At 42.7% G+C, this 21,962-nt stretch overlaps 1 protein-coding gene across 4 annotated transcripts in view; it reads left to right on the top strand.

The window, feature by feature from the left end:
* Positions 1–21,489, top strand: part of tcerg1l (transcription elongation regulator 1 like) — a 74,359-nt gene extending 52,870 nt beyond the window's left edge. For all 4 annotated transcript variants that reach the window (XM_086304587.1, XM_086304588.1, XM_086304585.1 and 1 more), the window contains 6 exons: positions 4,666–4,817; positions 4,904–4,991; positions 5,423–5,525; positions 14,507–14,596; positions 14,688–14,806; positions 18,446–21,489. In XM_086304587.1, the coding sequence (XP_086160713.1) occupies positions 4,666–4,817; positions 4,904–4,991; positions 5,423–5,525; positions 14,507–14,596; positions 14,688–14,806; positions 18,446–18,602 (709 nt within the window). In that variant the 3' untranslated portion in view covers positions 18,603–21,489. The remainder of the gene's footprint in view (positions 1–4,665; positions 4,818–4,903; positions 4,992–5,422; positions 5,526–14,506; positions 14,597–14,687; positions 14,807–18,445) is intronic.
* Positions 21,490–21,962: the final 473 nt, after the last annotated feature.

The following is a 21,962-nucleotide window of genomic DNA, read 5'->3' as shown; positions in this document are numbered from 1 at the left end:
TTAAGCTCCTGGAGTCGTGAACCTGAACTTACTGGACACTGTCATATGCCTCTCCCCTGTCCTGATTTATGTCCCTGTCCTGTCCATTTTCAACATTGAAGCCGGTGTACCCGGAGGGAACCCACACAAACATGGGGAGAACATGCAAACTCCACACAGAAAGAGCCCAGGCCTGATGGGGAAATTGAACACAAGATTCAAGATTCAAGAGCTTTATTGTCAATATAGTAGTATACACAGTGTACAGTGTACCAAAATGCTGTTTCACCCTAAGCCCCCCATGGTGTATTTATAAATATATAAAGGATATATCTCCAAGAGATATAAAACTAGGAATTAGAAATAAATAACATGCTAAATTTCGGTAAAATTAAGGGATAAAAAGGTACTAATTACTAACTATACAATTCTATACAATACTATAATGGTAACTATATAATATTAACTGTGCGATAAACAAAGACAGGACAGAGATAATACAAAGTGGAATGTGCAGTAGGTATTGAGCAGTGTTGGGACTAACGCGTTATTAAGTAACGCGTTACAGTAACTACGTTATTATTGTGGTAACGAGCACGGTAACTAGTTATTATTCCAAAATCAGGAACGCGTTACTCGTTACTGGGATTTAGATAGGCTCGTTATTCGTTACTTCGTGTGGTGGCTATCGCGGAGCTTCCACAGATTCAGTAACATTAGCAAGTGGTGGAGGCCAGCAGGTGGATGAAGGAAAAGAGACCCGAGGCGGCCGCCGGTCCAAGTGTGAACTGAACTTCAGGTAAGAAGTTATGACCTGCAGTCTCTCTGGGTCAGATATAAACCAAGTTTAGGTGGAGTTTATTTTCGTTGTGCTGACTTTTTCCTACTGCGTGCTAGCTAGCATGACGGAGTTTCTATACAGTTGGGTGGTGCTATGATGTTACTGATGTTGAACTTTATTTTGTTCATAAGTTATTAGAGTTGCCAACCGTCCCGTCTGGTATTCAGAGAAAATATTACGCGTTTCTTATTGAGGTGAAAAGGAACAGTTTGTCCCGTAATTCAGCTACAATGAAAAAGACACAAAGCTGGAGTTATTCTGTGTCTTTGCTGCACAGCTGCCTCTTCTTCTCTCATCCTCTCCCCTCCCTCTCCTGTTTCTACTTCAATCATGAAACTGATCAATGATCAGCTGATCGGCTTTTCTCTCGTTTATTTATCTCCCACTTTGCGCAAGAAAGAAGAAACCAGCGGATGTGGCGCTAAACAACAGCAGCACGTTTAAGCTTGATCAGCTGTTGTTAGAATTTATTTCATATTAATTTCTAGTATCAGCTGATGTTTGCTGGAGCCACAGCTGTAAAGCTGCTGGTCATGATGTCGGTTTGGATATGTGGTGAGAGGGAAACATGAAGATGAAACCAGGAGATGTCCTTACTGAACAGGTGATGGAGAAACAGGTTTACCTTTTAGGTGACATGAATGAGTTGAAGTTATGAACTGTTTCTGAGAGACGAATAACACCAGGATCCTTTTCTAAGCAGCTGACAGCTGGTAACTGTGCAGGGGCGGGTCTAGCAAAGTGTTGCCAGGGGGCCAGGTAGGGCATTAACAGGGAGAGGGGGGCACAAAGAAATACTTTTCTTTCTTATTCTCATTTAAAATGTCTCGCTTTTAAAAAATAATTATCTGAATCTTACAACAAACGATTGATAGGTTGATGCATATATACCATCAGAACAGTGAACATCACTGTCACAACAGTGTTTGTTTTCATTCAAAGGCTTTATGATTTTTCCTATAATGGTGGGCCGGTCTCTAGTCAAAATGCCCGGGCCAATTTTCTGTCCCAGTCCAGCCCTGTATGCAGCTCATCTGCAGTCTGCTGTTACCTACATCTTCCTATTCAGAAGGCAGAATTTCCGAGTTCTGAGTACAATCGAAAGCACCACGACTGCAGTTTTTGTGTTGGATGTAAAAGGCGCACATGACGCTGTGACGTAGGCTAGAATCATGGCAGCAGTCAATGACGGTCCAGGCGTGGGATTTCTCTCGTGGAAATATGCACATTATCTTTTCCTTTCTGTTGGTAGGTGGCACAGTGCACTGTGGCAAGTAAGCAAGCTAGAAGACTGCAAAGTTATGGAAGCAACACATTAACAAGAGAATTCTGAGTAAAACCAAAGTTACTTTCCCTAGTAACTAGTTACTTTGAAAGTAACGAGTAACTTGAAGTAACTGAGTTACTTTTGAGAGAAGTAACTAGTAATGTAACTAAGTTACTATTTTAAAGTAACTTACCCAACACTGGTATTGAATACCAGTTTCAAGTTTTTGTCGTCCTTGCCTCTCCTTTCGAACCCTCTTTTTTGACTTTTGCATTGCACTCCTCATTCTCTTGGTATTATGCTCATCGCTCTTGTCAGATCGCTTAGCTGTTGGTGGCTCTGCTTTGTCGGGCAGTAAGTCTACCCAGTCCTCCCAGGACCTGGATAACGTCTTCCAGAGGTGGCGTGGATCACAGCAACCTAAGCCGTTTGCGACGCACTACGAGTAGAGACATGGCGCCCATGAAACAGATGGCTCTACTAAATGTAAGGTCGCTGGTGAATAAGACTTTTGTTTTAAATGGCTTTTTCCTCACCTCGGGGCTGGACGTTTTGTTCCTGACGGAGACTTGATTTCGCCCTGGTGAGTCGTTCGCCTTCTCGGAGGTTCTCCCTCCAGACTGTGCCTTCTTCAGCTCACCTAGGCTTACGGGCAGAGGTGGTAGCTTAACCTTGGTTTTTGAAAATAAACATAAAATTCGGCAGCTCCCCTCCCCTACCTCCCCTGCCTTTGGAGTTCAATTATTGGATATGGCCGATTCTTCTAAAACTCTACCGACCGCCGAAATACAACAAGGCTTTTATTCATGACTTTGCATGACTATTAGGATCTGTTCTTTTTAAATATGAAGAGAACTGTTAACAACAAATGCAACTGATGGAAGTGGAATAAAGCTGTTAAATGGAGAAGTACGGCTGGAGTTGTTGGACTGTAACAGGTTTCATTCATAACAGTGGCATCGCGTCACCCCCGCCAACGAACACCTCAGAGACTTCAAGCGTAGGCTTAGCCTCTACACATACATTTACATTCATATACATGTACTCAGAGTACTTCCATACAATACATACCCCATAATCGTTATACCATATTTAATAAGCAAACCTATTTATACTATAGTAAGTATATGTGTGTATCTACCCATCTATCAGTGATGTGGTTACTTTCATATATATCGATGTGCATGTACACGCCGAGGCATGTTTGAAAGGAGCTGTTAAGTGCACAAAATATGTGTTATTAGGGCTGCCACAAACGATTATTTTGATAGTCGACTAGTCACCGATTATTTATGCGATTAGTCGACTAATCAGATCATCATCATCATCCAAAATAAACAAAAAGTCCTTCAAAAATAAAATGCAGCAACCATCACTGGACGTAAAACTACAGCGTATTGCACCAGCAGCATCTGCTCTTATATAACTATCATTAGCTTACAGCTTTAAGCTTTTAAGGTGCTAACTAAAAATAAAGACAAGATGATAGTTTATTCAATATTAATGAAATTTGCAGATTGTTTCGGTGAAGTTTAATAAACTCCTTGCTATCTAAAATATAACAGGACACCGGAGTAAATTCTCCAGCATCTCACACTTCTGATAATCAGCTGTCTGCTTGACGTTTATTCAGCTGTGTAAAAACTATAACTTTAATCTCAGCCAAACCGATTTACTCAGGAACAAATAAAATACTAAAAAAAGCCAAACAATAACAGTTTTAATTTATCTAAGTGACTCATATATATTTAACCTGAGTCGCGAAAGACGGCGGTGGGTTTGAAAACAATTTGCCGGGAGTCCGGTGTTCTCACGGCGCTAGTGACCTAGCCCCCGGCTAGCTATCGAGCTAGTGGGTAACAGACGTCTCCGAAAACGTCGGAGCGCTTTTGAAAATATGTGGTGTCCTGATAAACTGAGCAGATATTTGAGGTTTACACAGCTACATTCTCCATGAAAATATGTTAAACGTTTATTTTGTGACCCAGAAAGAATAATAAGAGTAACATTAAAACTAACTAGCTGCCACCATTGTTAGAAACTAAGCTGGGCCGCGCTATGAATTCTGGGACACAGCTTCTTCTTCTTCGGGGTTTAACGGCAGCTGGCATCCTTGTACATGCAGTGCTGCCATCTTCTGTTTCAGTCCGTTATTACACTCTTAAATCCTGCTACTTATTCCTGCGTCTTTTGTGATCTTACAAAGCTTCAAACGACGCGTCGACTATTAAATCAGTCGTCGATGATTTTGATAGTCGACGTAATCGTGACTAGTCGACAAATCGTGGCAGCCCTATGTGTTATACAGACATTCTTTTATTTTTTCGATCTTTTGTTTGTATTCTTCTCTGTGAGACTGAAGCCGCACATAATTAGCTTGTCAGTAAGGATCAATAATCAGAGATGTTTCAGCCCTGTTTGACCTCCACCCTATCAAAAGTCTTCATGGGAGGAGACTCAAGATGGTGCTCAGGGTAGATGATTCACTTCTGAAGATTGGCCCTTATCTAGAGGGCAGTGAGGCTCATAGTATGACCCTCGTTTCGTGATTCACCCATGTGTGCATGTGTGTCTTCAGGTGTGTGGTCTGGACTGGAGATGACAGAGTGTTCTTCTTCAATCCCACAATCCATCTCTCTGTGTGGGAGAGACCAGGAGAGCTGATTGATCGAGACATCAGCCGCATCATCGAGGACCCGCCCCATAAGAGAAAGAAGACCTCACCTTCAGGTCTGACCCTTACCTCTCTATCCTTCACCTGTGTCTCAACTCTCTCACTTCACTCTTTAACTATGGATTTTACATCTTCCTGACAGAAATCAGCTCTAGCTGTCAATCAACTGGTCTCCATAGGAATGATGAAGATGAAGATAATGACCTTAAACACAGCACCAAGAGGAACAGGTGAGTCTAAACGATGCAGGAGGTGAAAGTGTTTTTGTTTATTTTGTTAGTAAAAGTAAAGATGTTGCTTTGCTGATGTCATCACCAACCTGTGGCTCAAGAGATGGACGTTTGTCTTGTAATCGGAAGGTTGCCGGTTCGAGCCCTGGGTCAGACAATCTTGGCCGTTGTGTCCTTGGGCAAGACACTTCACCCGTTGCTTACTGGTGGTGGTCAGAGGGCCCGGTGGCGCCAGTGTCCGGCAGCCTCGCCTCTGTCAGTGCGCCCCAGGGTGGCTGTGGCTACAACGTAGCTGCCATCACCAGTGTGTGAATGGGTGGGTGAATGACTGAATGTAGTGCAAAGCGCTTTGGGGTCCTTAGGGACTAGTAAAGCGCTATATAAATACAGGCCATTTACCATTTTTACCATCATTGGTTCTTTATTTTTAGAACAGAGGAGTCGATGTCTCTCGTTCCCCATCCAGGAGGGGTTCAGCTCCTCCCACTGGAACTCCGGATCGCTCACTTCAAGGAAATGATGCTGGAGAGAGGGGTAACATTAAACTCAACACACATGCTGTACACAAGCACTCACTGAAGTACAATTACACCTGAAGTACAAATGTTTCACTGGAAATACTGTGAAAACTCTCAGGATACAGCAACATTTTACAGGTAAAAGAAGTGTATCTACGTGCATGAAAGCTGGTGCATCAACGGGACAATTATAAACAGTCACTGCTCCCCGAACCTCTACAGAGAGAGCTAACAGTAGTGATCATCACGTCTGTGTACATTCCACCTGATACCAATGTAAACACAGCGCTCTCTATCAGCGGGCCCACATAATTGCAGGTGACTTTAATGAGGCTAACATAAAGACTGTGCTCCCAAAGTTCTATCAGCATGTCGGATTTCCCACCAGGGGAGAGAAAACTCCAGACCATGTTTACTCCAACATCAAGCGTGAATATGGAGCCATACCCCTCCCCCACCTTGGCCAGCCGACCACCTCTCCCTCCTGCTCTCCCCCAGCCTACACTCCCCTCAGACGCAGTGCCAGGCCCACCACAAAGACTGCTTCACACCATCTTTGAACAGAGGCGGGGGTTTACGACACCAACTCTCTGCCATCTATAATCCAGTTTTGAGATCCTTCCCAGACGCCTCAACGCCCACTCACATCCTGGGCCATCTGACCTCAGGAATTCGCATGATAAGGTGGGGCCAGGTTTCACAATGAACACACCCGAAACTCTGGCTGATTGGGACCCACACCCAGTTTCACACCTTGGCTCAGACGATTAGAGGATCATCAGGGGGTCCTTTTGTCCCTCTGTGGGGGGTCACTCCCACTAGGTTTAAATCTGGGACTCCCCACCATTTGACCTTAGAACTGAAGAAGCTTCTCGGATGAGAGGTGAAACGTCTTCAAGCAACTTAAAGAAGTCCAGACGCTTTTCTTTGCAAGCTCCTTTGACTACGATGACCTGGATGACTGAGAACCTTCACAGACATACTTCCGGTTCCTTGGTGTCCTCATCTCTGCTGACATCTCCTGGACAGACAACATCTCAGCGGTCATCAAGAAGGCCCAACAGCAGCTGCACTAAGGCAGACAGTGAGACTTCAGAGTGTAGTCAAGGCAGGACAGAAGATCATCAGCTGCCCTCTAATTCAATTCAATTTTATTTATATAGTGCCAAATCACAACAACAGTCGCTGCAAGGCACTTTATATTGTAAGGTAGACCCTACAATAATGCATACAGAGAATGTATTATTGTATTGTATCTCCCTTCCCTGATGGACATTCATTCCTCCCACTGCCTCAACAGAACAACAAACACCATCAAGGACAGTCCCACCCTGGCTTTGACCTGTTCAGCCTGCTTCTCTCAGGGAAGAGCTACAGGTGCATCAGCACAAAGACCCACAGACTGAAGAACAGTTTCTTCCCAAAGGCCATAACCATCAGTCCCACCCTCTGATTTTTCCCATGTCCGTCTGTAAACCACCACTGTGCAATACTAAATTCTATGTGCAATGACCCAAACTGTATTTATTTACATATGTACTTTTTTCTTTTTTACACCCAATTGTATATTTGTAGATTTTATACTTTTTTGTTCCTGTTGATACTGTTCATATGTATATAGTGTTTTTCTTTCATTTTCCTTTACAATACCCCTGTTTATATTTTGTTCTAATGCCACTGTTGGCATGCTAGTCTGCTACGTACACATATATGTATATACTGTTTTACTTTATATAAGCACACATTCTTTCATTATTATTGCCTCTCCTACAGTTTGATTCCTGCCATGTACAAATGGAGGACAACAATACCTCAGCCTGTCTTTTTTGTGCTTTTCTTCTGTCCGTTTTTGTATAGTAAGATACAAAAGTAGTACAAAAGTATAGTAAGATACAGTGGGGCAAAAAAGTATTTAGTCAGCCACCGATTGTGCAAGTTCCCCCACTTAAAATGATGACAGAGGTCAGTAATTTGCACCAGAGGTACACTTCAACTGTGAGAGACAGAATGTGAAAAAAAAATCCATGAATCCACATGGTAGGATTTGTAAAGAATTTATTCGTAAATCAGGGTGGAAAATAAGTATTTGGTCACCTCAAACAAGGAAAATCTCTGGCTCTCACAGACCTGTAACGTCTTCTGTAAGAAGCTTTTCTGTCCCCCCACTCGTTACCTGTATGAATGGCACCTGTTTGAACATCTGTATAAAAGACACCTGTCCACAGCCTCAAACAGTCAGACTCCAAACTCCGCCATGGCCAAGACCAAAGAGCTTTCGAAGGACACCAGGAAAAGTATTGTAGACCTGCACCAGACTGGGAAGAGTGAATCTACAATAGGCAAGCAGCTGGGTGTGAAAAAATCAACTGTGGGAGCAATCATCAGAAAATGGAAGACATACAAGACCACTGATAATCTCCCTCGATCTGGGGCTCCACGCAAGATCTCATCCCGTAGGGTCAAAATGATCATGAGAACGGTGAGCAAAGATCCCAGAACCACACGGGGGGACCTGGTGAATGACCTGCAGAGAGCTGGGACCAAAGTAACAAAGGTCACCATCAGTAACACACTACAACGGCAGGGAATCAAATCCCGCAGTGCCAGACGTGTTCCGCTGCTGAAGCCAGTGCATGTCCAGGCCCGTCTGAAGTTTGCCAGAGAGCACATGGATGATACAGCAGAGGATTGGGAGAATGTCATGTGGTCAGATGAAACCAAAGTAGAACTTTTTGGTGTAAACTCAACTCGTCGTGTTTGGAGGAAGAAGAATACTGAGTTGCATCCCAAGAACACCATACCTACTGTGAAGCATGGGGGTGGAAACATCATGCTATGGGGCTGTTTTTCTGCCAAGGGGGCAGGACGACTGATCCGTGTTAAGGACAGAATGAATGGGGCCATGTATCGTGAGATTTTGAGCCAAAACCTCCTTCCATCAGTGAGAACTTTGAAGATGAAACGAGGCTGGGTCTTCCAACATGACAATGATCCAAAACACACCGCCCGGGCAACAAAGGAGTGGCTCCGTAAGAAGCATTTGAAAGTCCTGGAGTGGCCTAGCCAGTCTCCAGACCTCAACCCCATAGAAAATCTGTGGCGGGAGTTGAAAGTCCGCGTTGCTCGGCGACAGCCCCAAAACATCACTGCTCTCGAGAAGATCTGCATGGAGGAATGGGCCAAAATACCAGCTACTGTGTGTGCAAACCTGGTAAAGACCTATAGTAAACGTTTGACCTCTGTTATTGCCAACAAAGGTTATGTTACAAAGTATTGAGTTGTATTTTTGTTATTGACCAAATACTTATTTTCCACCCTGATTTACGAATAAATTCTTTACAAATCCTACCATGTGGATTCATGGATTTTTTTTTCACATTCTGTCTCTCACAGTTGAAGTGTACCTCTGGTGCAAATTACTGACCTCTGTCATCATTTTAGGTGGGGGAACTTGCACAATCGGTGGCTGACTAAATACTTTTTTGCCCCACTGTACATCCTAGTTCCTCAATTTTATCTAGCAGAATATTGAAAATGTAGTGAGGCGGCAAGGTCTCACTATATTTTCATAGTGAGACCTTGCCGACATATATGTCGAGCACAATCAATGGTCTTAGAATTGTCTCCTGGAATGTGAGAGGTGTGGGGAATGCAACCAAAATTAACAAAGTTCTGGCACATTTACAGCAGCTTAAAGGAGATGTGTTTTTTCTTCAAGAGACGCATCTCTGCAACAAAGAAGTGAGGCAACTCAAGAGAAACTGGATCGGCAATATATATCATTCCAAATTTAACGCCAAGGCTAGAGGGACAACTATTCTTATTCGTAATAATATTCTGTTTGAGCAGCATAAAGTTATTGTTGATCCAGATGGCCGTTTCACATTTGTGTCAGGAAACTCGCAGGGCTCACTTGTGATACTGGCTAGCGTGTACGGGCCGAACTGGGACGACGACTCTTTTATAGCTAAACTTTTCTCTTCACTTCCAAATTTGGAAAACTATCATCTTATTATTGGAGGTGAGTTTAACTTGGTTCAGGACGCTCTGCTGGATAGATCGTCAACTAAGGCCTGTTCCCTGAATAAATCTGCTAAAACCCCAGAATTTTTCAAAACTCAGCTGTGGATTGTGGATCCATGGCGACATGCGAATCCTACTACTAAGGCATTTTCCTTTTTCTCTCATCCCCACCATACATATACACGTATAGACTTTTTCCTTGTCGATATTAGGTTTCTCTGTAAAATTAGCCATTGTCAGTATCATGCTATCGCCACCAGTTTCTTTTGATGTGGTATTAGCGACCCCGTCTCGACCCATTAAACATTGGAGATTTAACTCTAGCCTGTTGATAAGGGATGACTACACAAATTTTTTGAGGTCACAGTTCTCACTTTTCCTTGAGTTGAATGACTCTACTGAAGTGTCAAGAGGTATTATGGGAAACGTCGAAAGTCTTTGTGTCAAATTTAAAGAAGAAAGAGTTATCTTACACGTCCAGTGTATTGAATAAGATCAAAGATCTAGATGGCAGATATGCATCGAACCCAGATCCTAACCTCTATACAGAACGTGTGAAAGTTCAAGCCAGGCTCAATTTAACCACCACCGCAACAGCTATGGTTCAATTAATTAAGACAAAGCAACGCTTTTTTGAATCCGGCGACAAGGCAGGGAAACTTCTGGCCTATCAAGCCCGTGCCGAAGCAACCTCCAAGCTAATCCCAAAGGTCAAGTCTGCTGCTGGTGACATAATATCGGACCCAGAGGGAATTAATGAAGTATTTGTTAGTTTCTATTCCAATCTGTACACTTCAAGCTCTCCCCCTCTATCAGAAGAAACTCTCCAAAATATACATTTTACAAGAATAGAGATCTGATGAAGGGATTAGGGGGACCTATTACTGTAGTAGAGGTACAAGAAGCCATTAAATCCTTAAAGACAGGTAAATTGCCGGGCCCTGACGGTTACTCTGCAGAATACTATAAAGCTAATTCTGATCTTATGGCACCGTTGTTGAAAGAAATGTATAATGAAGCCTTTTCAAAATGTCAGTTACCCAAGACTTTGTCTGAAGCTACTATTTGTTTAATCTTGAAAAAGGACAAGGATCCTCTGTTGTGCAGCAGTTACAGACCAATTTCTCTTTTAAATATTGATTTTAAAATACTATCTAAAATCCTCGCACTTAGGCTACAACGTGTTCTGCCACAAATTATCGCCTCTGATCAGACGGGATTTATGGCCGGCAGGCACTCATATGACAATTCAAGACGCCTCTTGAATATTATCCACACATCGTGCAACTCAATTCCAGAGGTTGTGGTATCTCTTGACGCGGAGAAAGCTTTCGACCGCGTCGAGTGGAGCTTCCTCTATGAGGTGATGGATAGGTTTGGCTTAGGGGCTGACTTTATTCTCTGGGTTAAGCTACTATATTCCTCGCCATCCATCTGTATTCGTACTAACAACAACTTGTCTTTGCCTTTTCCACTTGAGAGGGGCACTAGGCAAGGGTGCCCTCTCTCACCCCTCTCTCATATTGCTATCGAGCCTCTTGCAATATGGCTGTGTTCAGAGGATAGATTTAAAGGCATTGCAAGGTCCGGTGTTACCCACAAACTCTCTCTTTATGCAGATGACTTGCTCCTGTACATTTCTGACCCTCTAAACTCATTCCCGGTGCTTTTTGACATACTGGACCAATATGGTACACTGTCAGGATATAAGCTCAATTATCAAAAAAGCGAGTTGCAACCCCTCAATTCCCTGGCCAGAGCCCTTCCCCACTCAATAGTGCCTTTTAAGTGGACAGAAACCGGATTTAGATATTTGGGTTTTTTTTATTTCCTCTTCTATACCTAAAATGATGAGGGAGAACTTCCTATCCCTACTAGAAAATGTTGGGAAAGATTGTGACTGTTGGACTTCTCTACCATTGTCAGTGGCAGGGAGAGTTAACCTGATAAAGATGAGTGTCCTCCCAAAATTCTTGTATCTTTTTCAACATGTCCCAATTTTTCTTACCAAGGCATTTTTTGACAAGTTAGAAAAGATTCTGTCACATTTCATATGGGGAGGGAAACAAGCTAGAATTCGCAAGTCTATTCTTCGGTCCTCTAAAGCTGACGGTGGTCTTGGTCTGCCCAATTTTAGACACTAGAATTTTAGACTCTCCGCAATTTTTGGCATTCCTCCCGACTTGAACTCATCTGGCCCCCTCAAACAGGCCCTAGCCTTTACCACTTTACTAGCTCGGAGGCTTATTCTGTTGAAGTGGAAGTTTCCCCACCCCCCAACTCATGATCATTGGGTGAGAGATGTACTCTTTAACTTAAAGTTGGAAAAACTTAGATTCTCTCTAAAAGGTTCTATTAAGGAATTTAACCAAATCTGGAAATCATTTCTCTTGCTGGTGGACACCATCACTGAGTCTGAAGTGAACTGAGCGAAGCTACATTATAAAGTTTTTTTTTTTTATTTCTTTTTTAAATTATTTTTTATATCTTTTTTATTTATTTTTTAAATCTTATTTATACCTTATCTACTTGTTTTTCCTTTTGTTTTGTTTGGTCCCTTCTCTGCTTTTGTTTTCTCTGTTTTTGTTTTGTTTGTTTTTGTTTGTTTTTTGCGGGGGGGTTGTTGTTTTTTGGGGGTTATGCTTGTTACGTATATGGGTCTTGAGATGTGTTTTTGGTTTTTTGGGGGGGTTTTTTTGTGTGTGTGTGGGCAGAGACTGGTTCTCTGCGGCGTCATGTCTAGTGTGGACCTGGTAGGGGGAGAATTCGGGTTAGGGGGGTTGGAGGGTATAATGGACATACAACTGTTCTGAAATCAAGATTGACTTTGCTGTTGCTAACTTTGTATGTCATTGTTGAAATCAATAAAACAAATTTGGAAATAAAAAAAAGAAAAAAAAGAATAAGATTCCCACCATAAACACGTACCTCAGCGGCATCAATTTCTTTGCCAAGCTGCTCACAGGTTCGCCATGCCCAACCATTATGTCGTCCCAGATATCATTACTCATCAAAGGTCTCCAGCGCCAGTCACCTGCCACGACCCTACACCGCTTACCCCTAACTTCAGATCTTCTACATCGCTGCATCTCTACCCTCCGGCTGAAGTAGCGACTACTTCCTGGCACGCACACTCCTGCTCGCCTTCTTCGGCTTCTTACGCTGTTCCGAATTCACCTCCTCATCTTCGAAATCCCATTCGACTCTTCACCCGTGCTTGAGCGACATCCACCCAGTCTTCGAAGACTGCCTCATTTTCTTCCTCAAACGAAGCAAAACCAATCAATCCGGCAGCCCCACGCCTATATACTATTTCAAAATAAACTCACCTTTAAGTCCCTTCGAATCAGTAACCCATTACCTCCACCTCAGAAAATCTCAGCACGCCTTACCTTCAGATCCACTGTTCATCACCGAATCTGGCCACGCCCCGACCAGGTCATCGTTCCTCTCACACTTTCGCCAAGTGCTCTCGTCTTCTGGGATTCCTCCAAATCTCTTCTCTGGCCATTCCTTTCTCATCGGCGCCGCAACTTCTGCCTCCCGCAAAGGAATCTCTGACCACCTAATCAAGCTCCTGGGTCGATGGTCATCACAAGCCTACCAGTTATACATTCGCAACAATCTCCAAGACCTCCGTAATGCCCAGTCTTCACTCCTGTAGGGGATGATTTCTTGGGGGTTCTGCCCGGCCCGAGAGCCGTCGCCGCAGCACCAGTTTTCACTTCCTCATCCCTCATCGCCCATCGTTACCGAGGATGTGGTCCCAGCTAGTGAAATGGTTATTAAAAAAGGGTAAAAGGTAAATGGCTGCAAATAACTTTGTTGTTTGCAAAACTTGTGCATATGATTTTAAAATTGACAATTTATATTTGCATTTCAAGTTATGAAATATGGTTCAATAAACATGTTTGTGGTTGTTACAGTAAAAAATATAACTTTTTCTACTCGGATTTTATGTTTTTTGTCTGATTTTAGATCAATTGTGTTAATACAGTTTGTCAAAATGAAAACATGACTGTAAATTCAGACACGTGAGGCTGTGCTGAAAAGGATGATACCAAACAAGGCAAAGTAAATAGTTTTTGTAGGTGAAATGTAGCGGGACAATCTAAAAAATGGACAATTATACCCTGGTTAAACTTTTTTTTTTAAGGTAACGCAATAGTTACTTTTGAAGTAATTAATTACTTTTAGGATCTTGTAACTCAGTTACTAAGTCAGTTACTTTTCTGAAGAATTAACTAGTAACTATAATTAATTACTTCTTCAAAGTAACTTGCCCAGCACTGATTGTATCAGGTTTTGCTTCCCCTGCTTTGCCCTGATTTGCCCAGCTGTGTTTCCCTTCTGTCTCCCATTCACTGATTGCTCCCTCTGTGTCATCTCCCTGAGTTTCTCCCTCCGTATCAACAGGCTTTAGGTCTGTTTTGTCAGTTCTCCCAGTATAGGTAATCCTTAGGTTCTGTTTATACACTCTACTTTTCTGTTTGTACCATCATCCCACGCTGTGTGTTCCATCCATCTGCCTGCCAGTTTAGTTTCTGTATTCCCAGTTCAGCCAGTTTTTTGTTTTTGTCATGTGGTAATAAATCTTTGTTTTGAGTCTGCACTTTTGGATCCATCATTACTCCTATCCTGCTGGATTTGGTGGATCAGACCCCCACTATCTGAAGAACAATGATGGATCTTCATTCACTGAAAGACAGAATTGAGCTTCATCACAGCCACAATTCTCCGACTTAAAATTATGTTTTACGTGTATCTGTGTCTTTTTTGTATTTGTGTTTAAAATTGTTTCTTTTTCACCTCATGTTGGTTTGAAGATTAAAAAAACTGTATAGATAGCATTATTGATCTTAGTCAATATGTGTAATGCACCTCCATATAAATTAGATTTATTAAGAGTCACCCTGCCAGGATAAATACAGATTGAACCATTAAATTTAAATATTGACCTGTGGCTCTCCTCAGGTGTCTGCATTCTCCACCTGGGAGAAGGAGCTTCATAAGATGGTATTTGACCCTCGATACCTGCTGCTGACTTCAGATCAGAGGAAACAGGTTTGGCAAATTAAAGATTACTTTCATTTCTAACATTTTCATGCAATGTCATGATGTCACGATGACATCAGTGTTACCTGTATGCGTCCAGGTGTTTGATCAGTTTGTGAAGAGCAGGATGAAGGATGAGTACAAAGAGAAGAAGAGTAAATTGCAGAAAGCCAGAGAAGAGTTCAAACAGCTGCTGGAGGAAGCAAAGATCACCAGCAGGTATTCCTCATTCATTATTCAGAGAAGCACTCTTAATTATTCAGCTATGTTCCTGTAAAATATGACCTCACCTCGACTGGCAGCTGTTTATCGACCAGTCGCTGGGACAAACTGGAGATGCAGATGAGGTATTTCTACCAGAATAAAATTCATTGGAGAATGATTCATTAGCACCAAGAATTAGAGAACTAGGCTAATTCAGCTCCGGAAACAGAACTGTTTTATTGTTTGTACAATTCAAGTATTTATCAGATTTTGCATTTTATAACAACAAATACAAGAACCAAAAGCAAGAAGCAAATGCATTTAGCAAATCCATACTTGATCAAATATTTTAAAAATCATGTTGATCTCCGAAGAGGATGTAACTAATTTAGCATCGTTTTCATTGCTGTAATAACATTCTGATTGTTCATTTGCTTAAGTTGTCTTGCTAATAGCCTGCCTGTCTTCTCACCATTCTCATAAAAATTAGTTTTAAGATGAGGGGGCATATTCTCCTTTTTTGTTATAAATTTCATGAAGGATATACTTAAACTGACAAATCTCCGAGATCCAGTTCCGGGTCGCTGCTCTTTTTGTTGTTGTATTTCGCCGTCTACTCGGTATATTTGTATTATTTTCCTTTTCCTCATTTTTGTGATTTTTTCGGACTTGTTTCCAACACTTCAACATGACCCCAAGGCTCACCTACACCAGGGACTCCCTCATCCAGCTGCAGATGCAGCTGCAGCCCAGTCTCCGACTTTTCCGCTCGACGGAGAAGATCATAAAACAGCACATCGTAAGAGCAACTGACCCCTGATGGACTCACTCCAGTTTGCTTACCATCCATGCAGAGGTGTAGATGACGCAAAAATCTTCATCTTGGACTCCATCCACAAACATCTGGAGCTCCTGACTCCTCCCCCAGACTTCTGTTTGCTGATTTCTCATCAGCGTTCAACACTCTGCAGCCTCGTATCCTGCCCACTAAACTTTCCACCTGATGAGCAGCTAATCCTGTGGATATTGGCCTTTTTGACCAACAGGACTCAGAAAGTTCGGGTCAACAACTCTCTCCGGTCTCCATTCCACCTCCACTGGCTCCCCCCAGGGCTGTGTGCTCTCCCCCCTTCTCTTCATCCTCTACACCGATGACTGCAGATCCACACAGCCCAACTGTCACCTGGTTAAATATGCTGACGACTCAGTTCTCCTGTCACTGCTGTCAGGCCCCTCACAACACCACGGGTCCACTCTGCAGGAGTTTGTAGTGTGGTGTGACAGCTCCAACTTGAACTGAATGTGAGCAAAACCAAAGAGATGGTAGTGACCTTCTCCAGTAGGCAGAGGGATCTGGCTGCTTCAGTCACCACCACCATCCACGGGAAGCCAGTGGAGGTAGTTGAGGAGCACAAATACCTGGGAACCATCTTTGACAACCTCCTGAAATTCTCTGCCAACACAGAGAGATTCTCAGGAGGTGCCACCAATGGCTACACCTCCTTTGGAGTCAGCACAACCATCGTGATGACTTTTTACTACGCCTTCCTGGAAAGCATCATGACCTCCATCAGCTGCTGGTTCCCCTCCCTCAGCCTTCATACAGGAACAGACTGCAGCGCACTGTATCAGCGTGCTCTACAGTCATTGGCCTACCTGTCAGAACTGACAGGTTTTCAGCCAACAGGCCCTCAGACAGGCAGCCAAAATCATCAACGACCCCTCTCACATTCTTCACCCCGCATTTCAATGGATCCCCTCTGGGCGACGCCTCCGATGCATTTCCTGCAGGACTGAGAGGAGGAGGAGAGAATATCTTTTATGTGAATGAGAATAAAAGGTGTATTTTCTTTCCATAGTGTGAACAACCCTCCAAATATCTACCAAACTGAGATCTTCTTTTAACACTAGATTTACTAAACCTGCGCAAATTTGCGTAACTTCCCTCAACCCAACAGTTTCCTGTTTTATTGTGAAGGTCCGTGTCGTATGTGAGTGTGCTCAGTTTACGTTTCCCCTGTCCCGTCAGCCCAGATTCCTCCCAGCTGTGTTGCCCTCCTGTCTCTCATCCCCTGATTACTGGTGTGTGTATTTAAGCCCTGTGTGTTCTCCTGCCTGTTGCCGGTTCGTCTGTGTTCCTCCGTGTCAGTCTGTGTTACTCTGTGTCCTCCTCGTCTCGCTGCCTCTCATCCCCTTTTGTATCATCTCAGGTTTGTCATTTAGCTTTCCCAGTTCAGGTCTTTAGTTTTGTCTTCCCTCTTGCCTGTTTGCCTTCTCACCACTGTATAAATAAACTCACCTGAGTTAGAGGGGCTGCTATTGTGTGTGTGGATAATAGCAAACACTGAAATACAGCTTTTGCACACAGGAATGAATTTTGTTCACTCAAATTTAGCTTTTCTTCGCTCAAAATAAATTTCTACTCAAAATACAACACTTGCACCTGCAAAAATTTTTTACAAGCGCTCAGAATAGTGGCACAAAAATAACGCCATAAACACACAGTATATATACACGGAAGGAGACGAGGAATGGCAAAACAGGAGGAGCAGCTGATGCTATTTAATATGACGAGACAAGAGACACAGGGCTTCAATGTAAGACAGGAAATATACACTGACAAAACTCAGAGACACGATACCGACCGAGAACGGAAACTAAAACCAAAGAACTAGAACGTCTTAACCTGGATACGTAATCAGAATAAACTAGAACATAAGATCATAATAATAAACAAAATGCTGGGTCAAATGACCCAGGACCATAACAGTTTCTGGGTTTGAGCTACTTCTTTTTTCGAACAGTGGTACATGTCATGCAGGGGCCTGTACTTTCATGATGCTCTTGTTCTTGCTCCTCTTCTTTCTCAGGTTTCTGCTGCCTGAGGTAATCACTGAGCACACTGTGGTTCTGACACAACTATTTACAAGCCACACACGTCACATCAGTTGAATGTTTTAACACAGCTATACTGAAATGTATAAATAATCTCTGGGCACATGAAGGACATAATGATCATAAACCCTGTGAGACGTATTCACCATAGAGCGGGCGGGATACAGCACTAAGAGTCACTTTCCCCCAGAATCCTTCAAGTTTCATGTTTTAAAGTTTTACTCTCGCCATAACGTAAAGCATCTAAAATTTATTAAGCAATTTATACATTGTGCGATCGTGGCTCAAGAGTTGGGAGTTCGCCTTGTAATCGGAAGGTTGCCGGTTCGAGCCCCGGCTCGGACAGTCTCGGTCGTTGGGTCCTTGGGCAAGACACTTCACCCGTTGCCTACTGGTGGTGGTCAGAGGGCCCGGTGGCGCCAGTGTCCGGCAGCCTCGCCTCTGTCAGTGCGCCCCAGGGTGGCTGTGGCTACAATGTAGCTGCCATCACCAGTGTGTGAATGTGTGGATGACTGGATGTGTAAAGCGCTTTGGGGTCCTTAAGGACTAGTAAAGCGCTATATAAATACAGGCCATTTACCATTCAGCTCAGTTTAATGCTTTTGGTTCCTCGTTCCTTATTGAGGTTCTCTTATTTGCAGTTAAAATAAAATATTTTTTCATGTAGTTTAATGAGCCAAAAAAGGGCTGCCATCAGAATTACTGTTTCCAGCTCTCATATCAAAATATGAATATTCCTGTTTTGTTTTTCTTCTCCAGAACAACTTTTAAGGAATTTTGTGTTCGTTATCGGGATGACCAGCGATTCAGCACTCTCACCAGGAAGAAGGAACAGGAAGTACTCTTTAGCCATTACATCACAGCCTTAAAGAAACGAGAGAAAGAGAACAGAACCAGACTGAGGAAGATGAGATGAGAACATGTCTGAGAAAGAACCTTACAGAACCATCTACAACCTTTATAGAACCCTTTTAGGTCCTTCCAAATCTTCAGAAAACCTCCCGGGAACTCCTGTCTCACTGCACTCATGCCTCCCGATTCCTGGATTTAGACTCATGTTTTGAACTGGGACTATCAAACTGTCTGTGGTTTTGTTGGACAAACCTGAATGGGACCAGAACCATCATTCTCAGTAGATTCTCATGGTTCTAGACTTTGTAAATTGTCAGGTGAGTATGAACCTGAACCAACATTAGACCATTTTCTAGGGTGAACTGCACTTCGTCATCTGGATCTGCTGGACTGGATCTAATTCATAGTCTCATTCATAACTGACAGAAACGAAAACCAGAGCACAAAAACAAATGTTCATGTGTCTGACTGTTTCTTTGTCCTGTAAAGACTATTCATTCAAACTTTATCAACACCGCAGCTTCCTAGACTTAAAAATGGACCATAATAACAGATTAAAAACAATAACAAGTAGAAAAAAGACCATAAACAAAGAGATTAGTGAGTAAACACATTTTAAACCAGAAGGGCACTCTGAGGGCAGATAACTGTGTAAAGACAAATACTGAACTAATCTACAGACGAACTCAGAAAAGCCAAACTTCATTTGTGTAATCTGAGAAACAAACAAAAAACCCCAAAAAGGAATGAATACACGAGCTCTTTAGAGGCTCTCCCTCCTCTGTAAAGGTAAGCATGAATGCAAAAACAAAGAGAATAGAGAGCCACAATCCTCTGACCTTTCATATGCAAAGGGAAAAAGGTGGGAAAGATATGATAACATCAAGCTTGCAAATATCAGCGAGTTTAGTCAGGTGCTGATAATGCTGGGCATACACTGTGCGATTTTTTTTGGCTCGTTTTGGTCATCAGCCCGAGTTTCGCCTTCATCGTGTGGCGTGCATCGTGTAGTATACGTGGGGTAACGAGAAGCGATTAACACCTCACGACCAGCTCCCGATCATCAATCGCTCGGTCGTAAGAAAATCAAACCTGTTTGAAATCCCGTCGGCCGTCGAGAGGGCGTCACCGCAGCCTCTCACGCTGCGCACGCACAAACACAGAAATGAAAGTGAAAAGAAGCAGCACAGCTGTGCAGCGTGTGATCTGGACACAAGCGATGGAGGCACAACTTGTAGAACTTTGGAAAGCTCATCCGAGCCTTTTCGATGTGGCCTCACAAAATTATCACGACCACAACAACCGTGAAAATAGTTGGATTTACACTGCTGCTCAATCACAGCTGCCTGATCATGTTTTTCATCAGCAATTTAGCAAAGTTGATGGTGGTGGTGTGTCTGTGTGAGTGAAAGACAGAGAGGGAGAACGAGAGACAGATTTTCTGTTATAACCTTCATGTTATGGACGCACAGTGTGAGCACTCAGGTCGCATCAGAGCATCGGGTCGTATAGTGTGAGACCTGCATCGTGACCTATGAACTTCTCACCCCTGCGAGTCAATCGTGCAGTTTGAGCAGGAGCTGAATAACACGAATGAAAAAATTGCACAGTGTTTGCCCAGCTTAAGTGGAGTGCTTCCAGGAAACAGACTCAGCAACCCTGAGGACTTGGTGTCAGGTACCACAAGGAACCTTAGAGGTCTGTCACATCCAGGCCCATGGAGTCCTGCTGTGCAGTGTGCTGGTCTTTGGATTCTTGGTCTGTAGAATTAATGTTTATGGAGTCTACGTCTATGAAGATCTGACCTTGGTGGCTCTCAGCTTTTGCACTTGTTTTTAATAGTGTGTTTTCTGTTCAGTGTGTGTTTACAGTGTGATCCTTTAACTTCAGTTTGTGTTTGATTCCTGGAAACAAACCTATAGACCCCATTAAGAAATCTGACTTTTACAAGTTTTCCAGAAATTCTCATCTGCTGTAGAAAATGGCAAACTAGGAGACTTGGCAGTTTGATTGGCCATTCGATGTACTCTGGGAGTTGTAGGGGATGTTGGTGTAGCTCCTTCAGTTTCTCAAAATACTGCCTGATTACTAACCGAGATTGAAATTATCAAGGGCTCAAAATGTCATAAAAAGGAAGTGACAACCCTTCTCAATTGATCACATGATGTTAAACTGCGTTTTGGGACTTTTTGCCACTGACTTGAAGTCTTCCAGACTCTCTACTCACACAGTAGAAGAAACACAACAATGATCAATGGGGTTTTTTAAGGTGGCATGATTAATAAAATTGTTATTAATAAATTTACACTGTAAGATTTAAAAAAAAACATTCTGCATTCCTCTAACATCTTTATTTCTGGCAAAATCAGTTCTTTCTTACTAACCTTTGTATACATTTTTACATTTTTTCAGGGTTCTTGTCGTTACTTGATACTTATTGTCACAGCACTATAAACTGTATGTAATTTTCTGTCTGTAAAAATGCTGAATTACAAAAATGTCTGTGTGAATCCCTCGTGGTGATCTGATGTCACCGTCTTAGCAGCAACAAACTTCAACAAGCATCTGAGAGCAGAGACCCCGGGAACAGGAACAGGAAGCACCTGCTCACACTGTTTGCCCCGAGGACTTGGCCAGCAGAGAGACAGTCCCTCAACCACCACATGTGCACCTGACTCACCTGTCCCTTCTGAACAGTTTCACCTGACCCAGCTTCATTTATAAAGTGTGCTACTGTTTGTGGTCAACAAACAAACAAACAAAACCCATTTGGTGTAATCCCTGCCCTCACCAATGGGCACGGTGCGCTGTTGTTGAGCAGGCTTTGTGTCACGATGTCCTGATTGGGTGTTTTGTTTTTTTGTCTTCTCATTGGATGTCTGTGTTGAAATGATCTGTGTGTTCTAATGTTTCATTGGCTGTTGGTCCTGCCGTGTTTTAAATTAAACTGTCAAAACTAAACTGCTGTGTTCTTTAAGATGATATTGCATTTCTGTTTCAGGTGAAATCTCGGCCCAGACCCGCACTAAACTGTGGGGTTAAAGTCTTCAGTTTAACTTGAGCTGAAGGTCGTTGAACATGAGCTAAATTTGACAAATATTCACTTCCTGTTTCTAGGGTATGCCAGCTGTTCCTTCCTCCAAAATCTGACATGACATTATTTGGATGATGTATATCAATGAAAGCCCCCCAAAAATCTGAACATATGGAATTTTTTTAAACCATAAACAGCAGCACAAAGCAAATGTAAGAAAAAAACACATACATGTGATTGTTTTATAAAAAGAAATGTATATTTTTCTTTATTTTTTAAGTTGCTTTCACAAACACATTTTTCTTACTTTGTGTGTGCATGTGTTCCTGCCTGAATGTGCACATTTGAGAAGAAATGTCCGTGATCTTCATAATATCCATATCCCCAATA

The sequence above is a fragment of the Aulonocara sp. 'chitande type north' Nkhata Bay genome, linkage group LG8 (assembly GCF_057382095.1).
Source record: "Aulonocara sp. 'chitande type north' Nkhata Bay isolate Kocher_YH1m ecotype deep benthic linkage group LG8, A_spYH_male_GT1.1, whole genome shotgun sequence".
Lineage (NCBI taxonomy): Eukaryota > Metazoa > Chordata > Actinopteri > Cichliformes > Cichlidae > Aulonocara > Aulonocara sp. 'chitande type north' Nkhata Bay.
The sequence above is the reverse complement of the archived record's forward strand: the minus strand, read 5'-3'. Positions and strand labels throughout refer to the sequence as shown.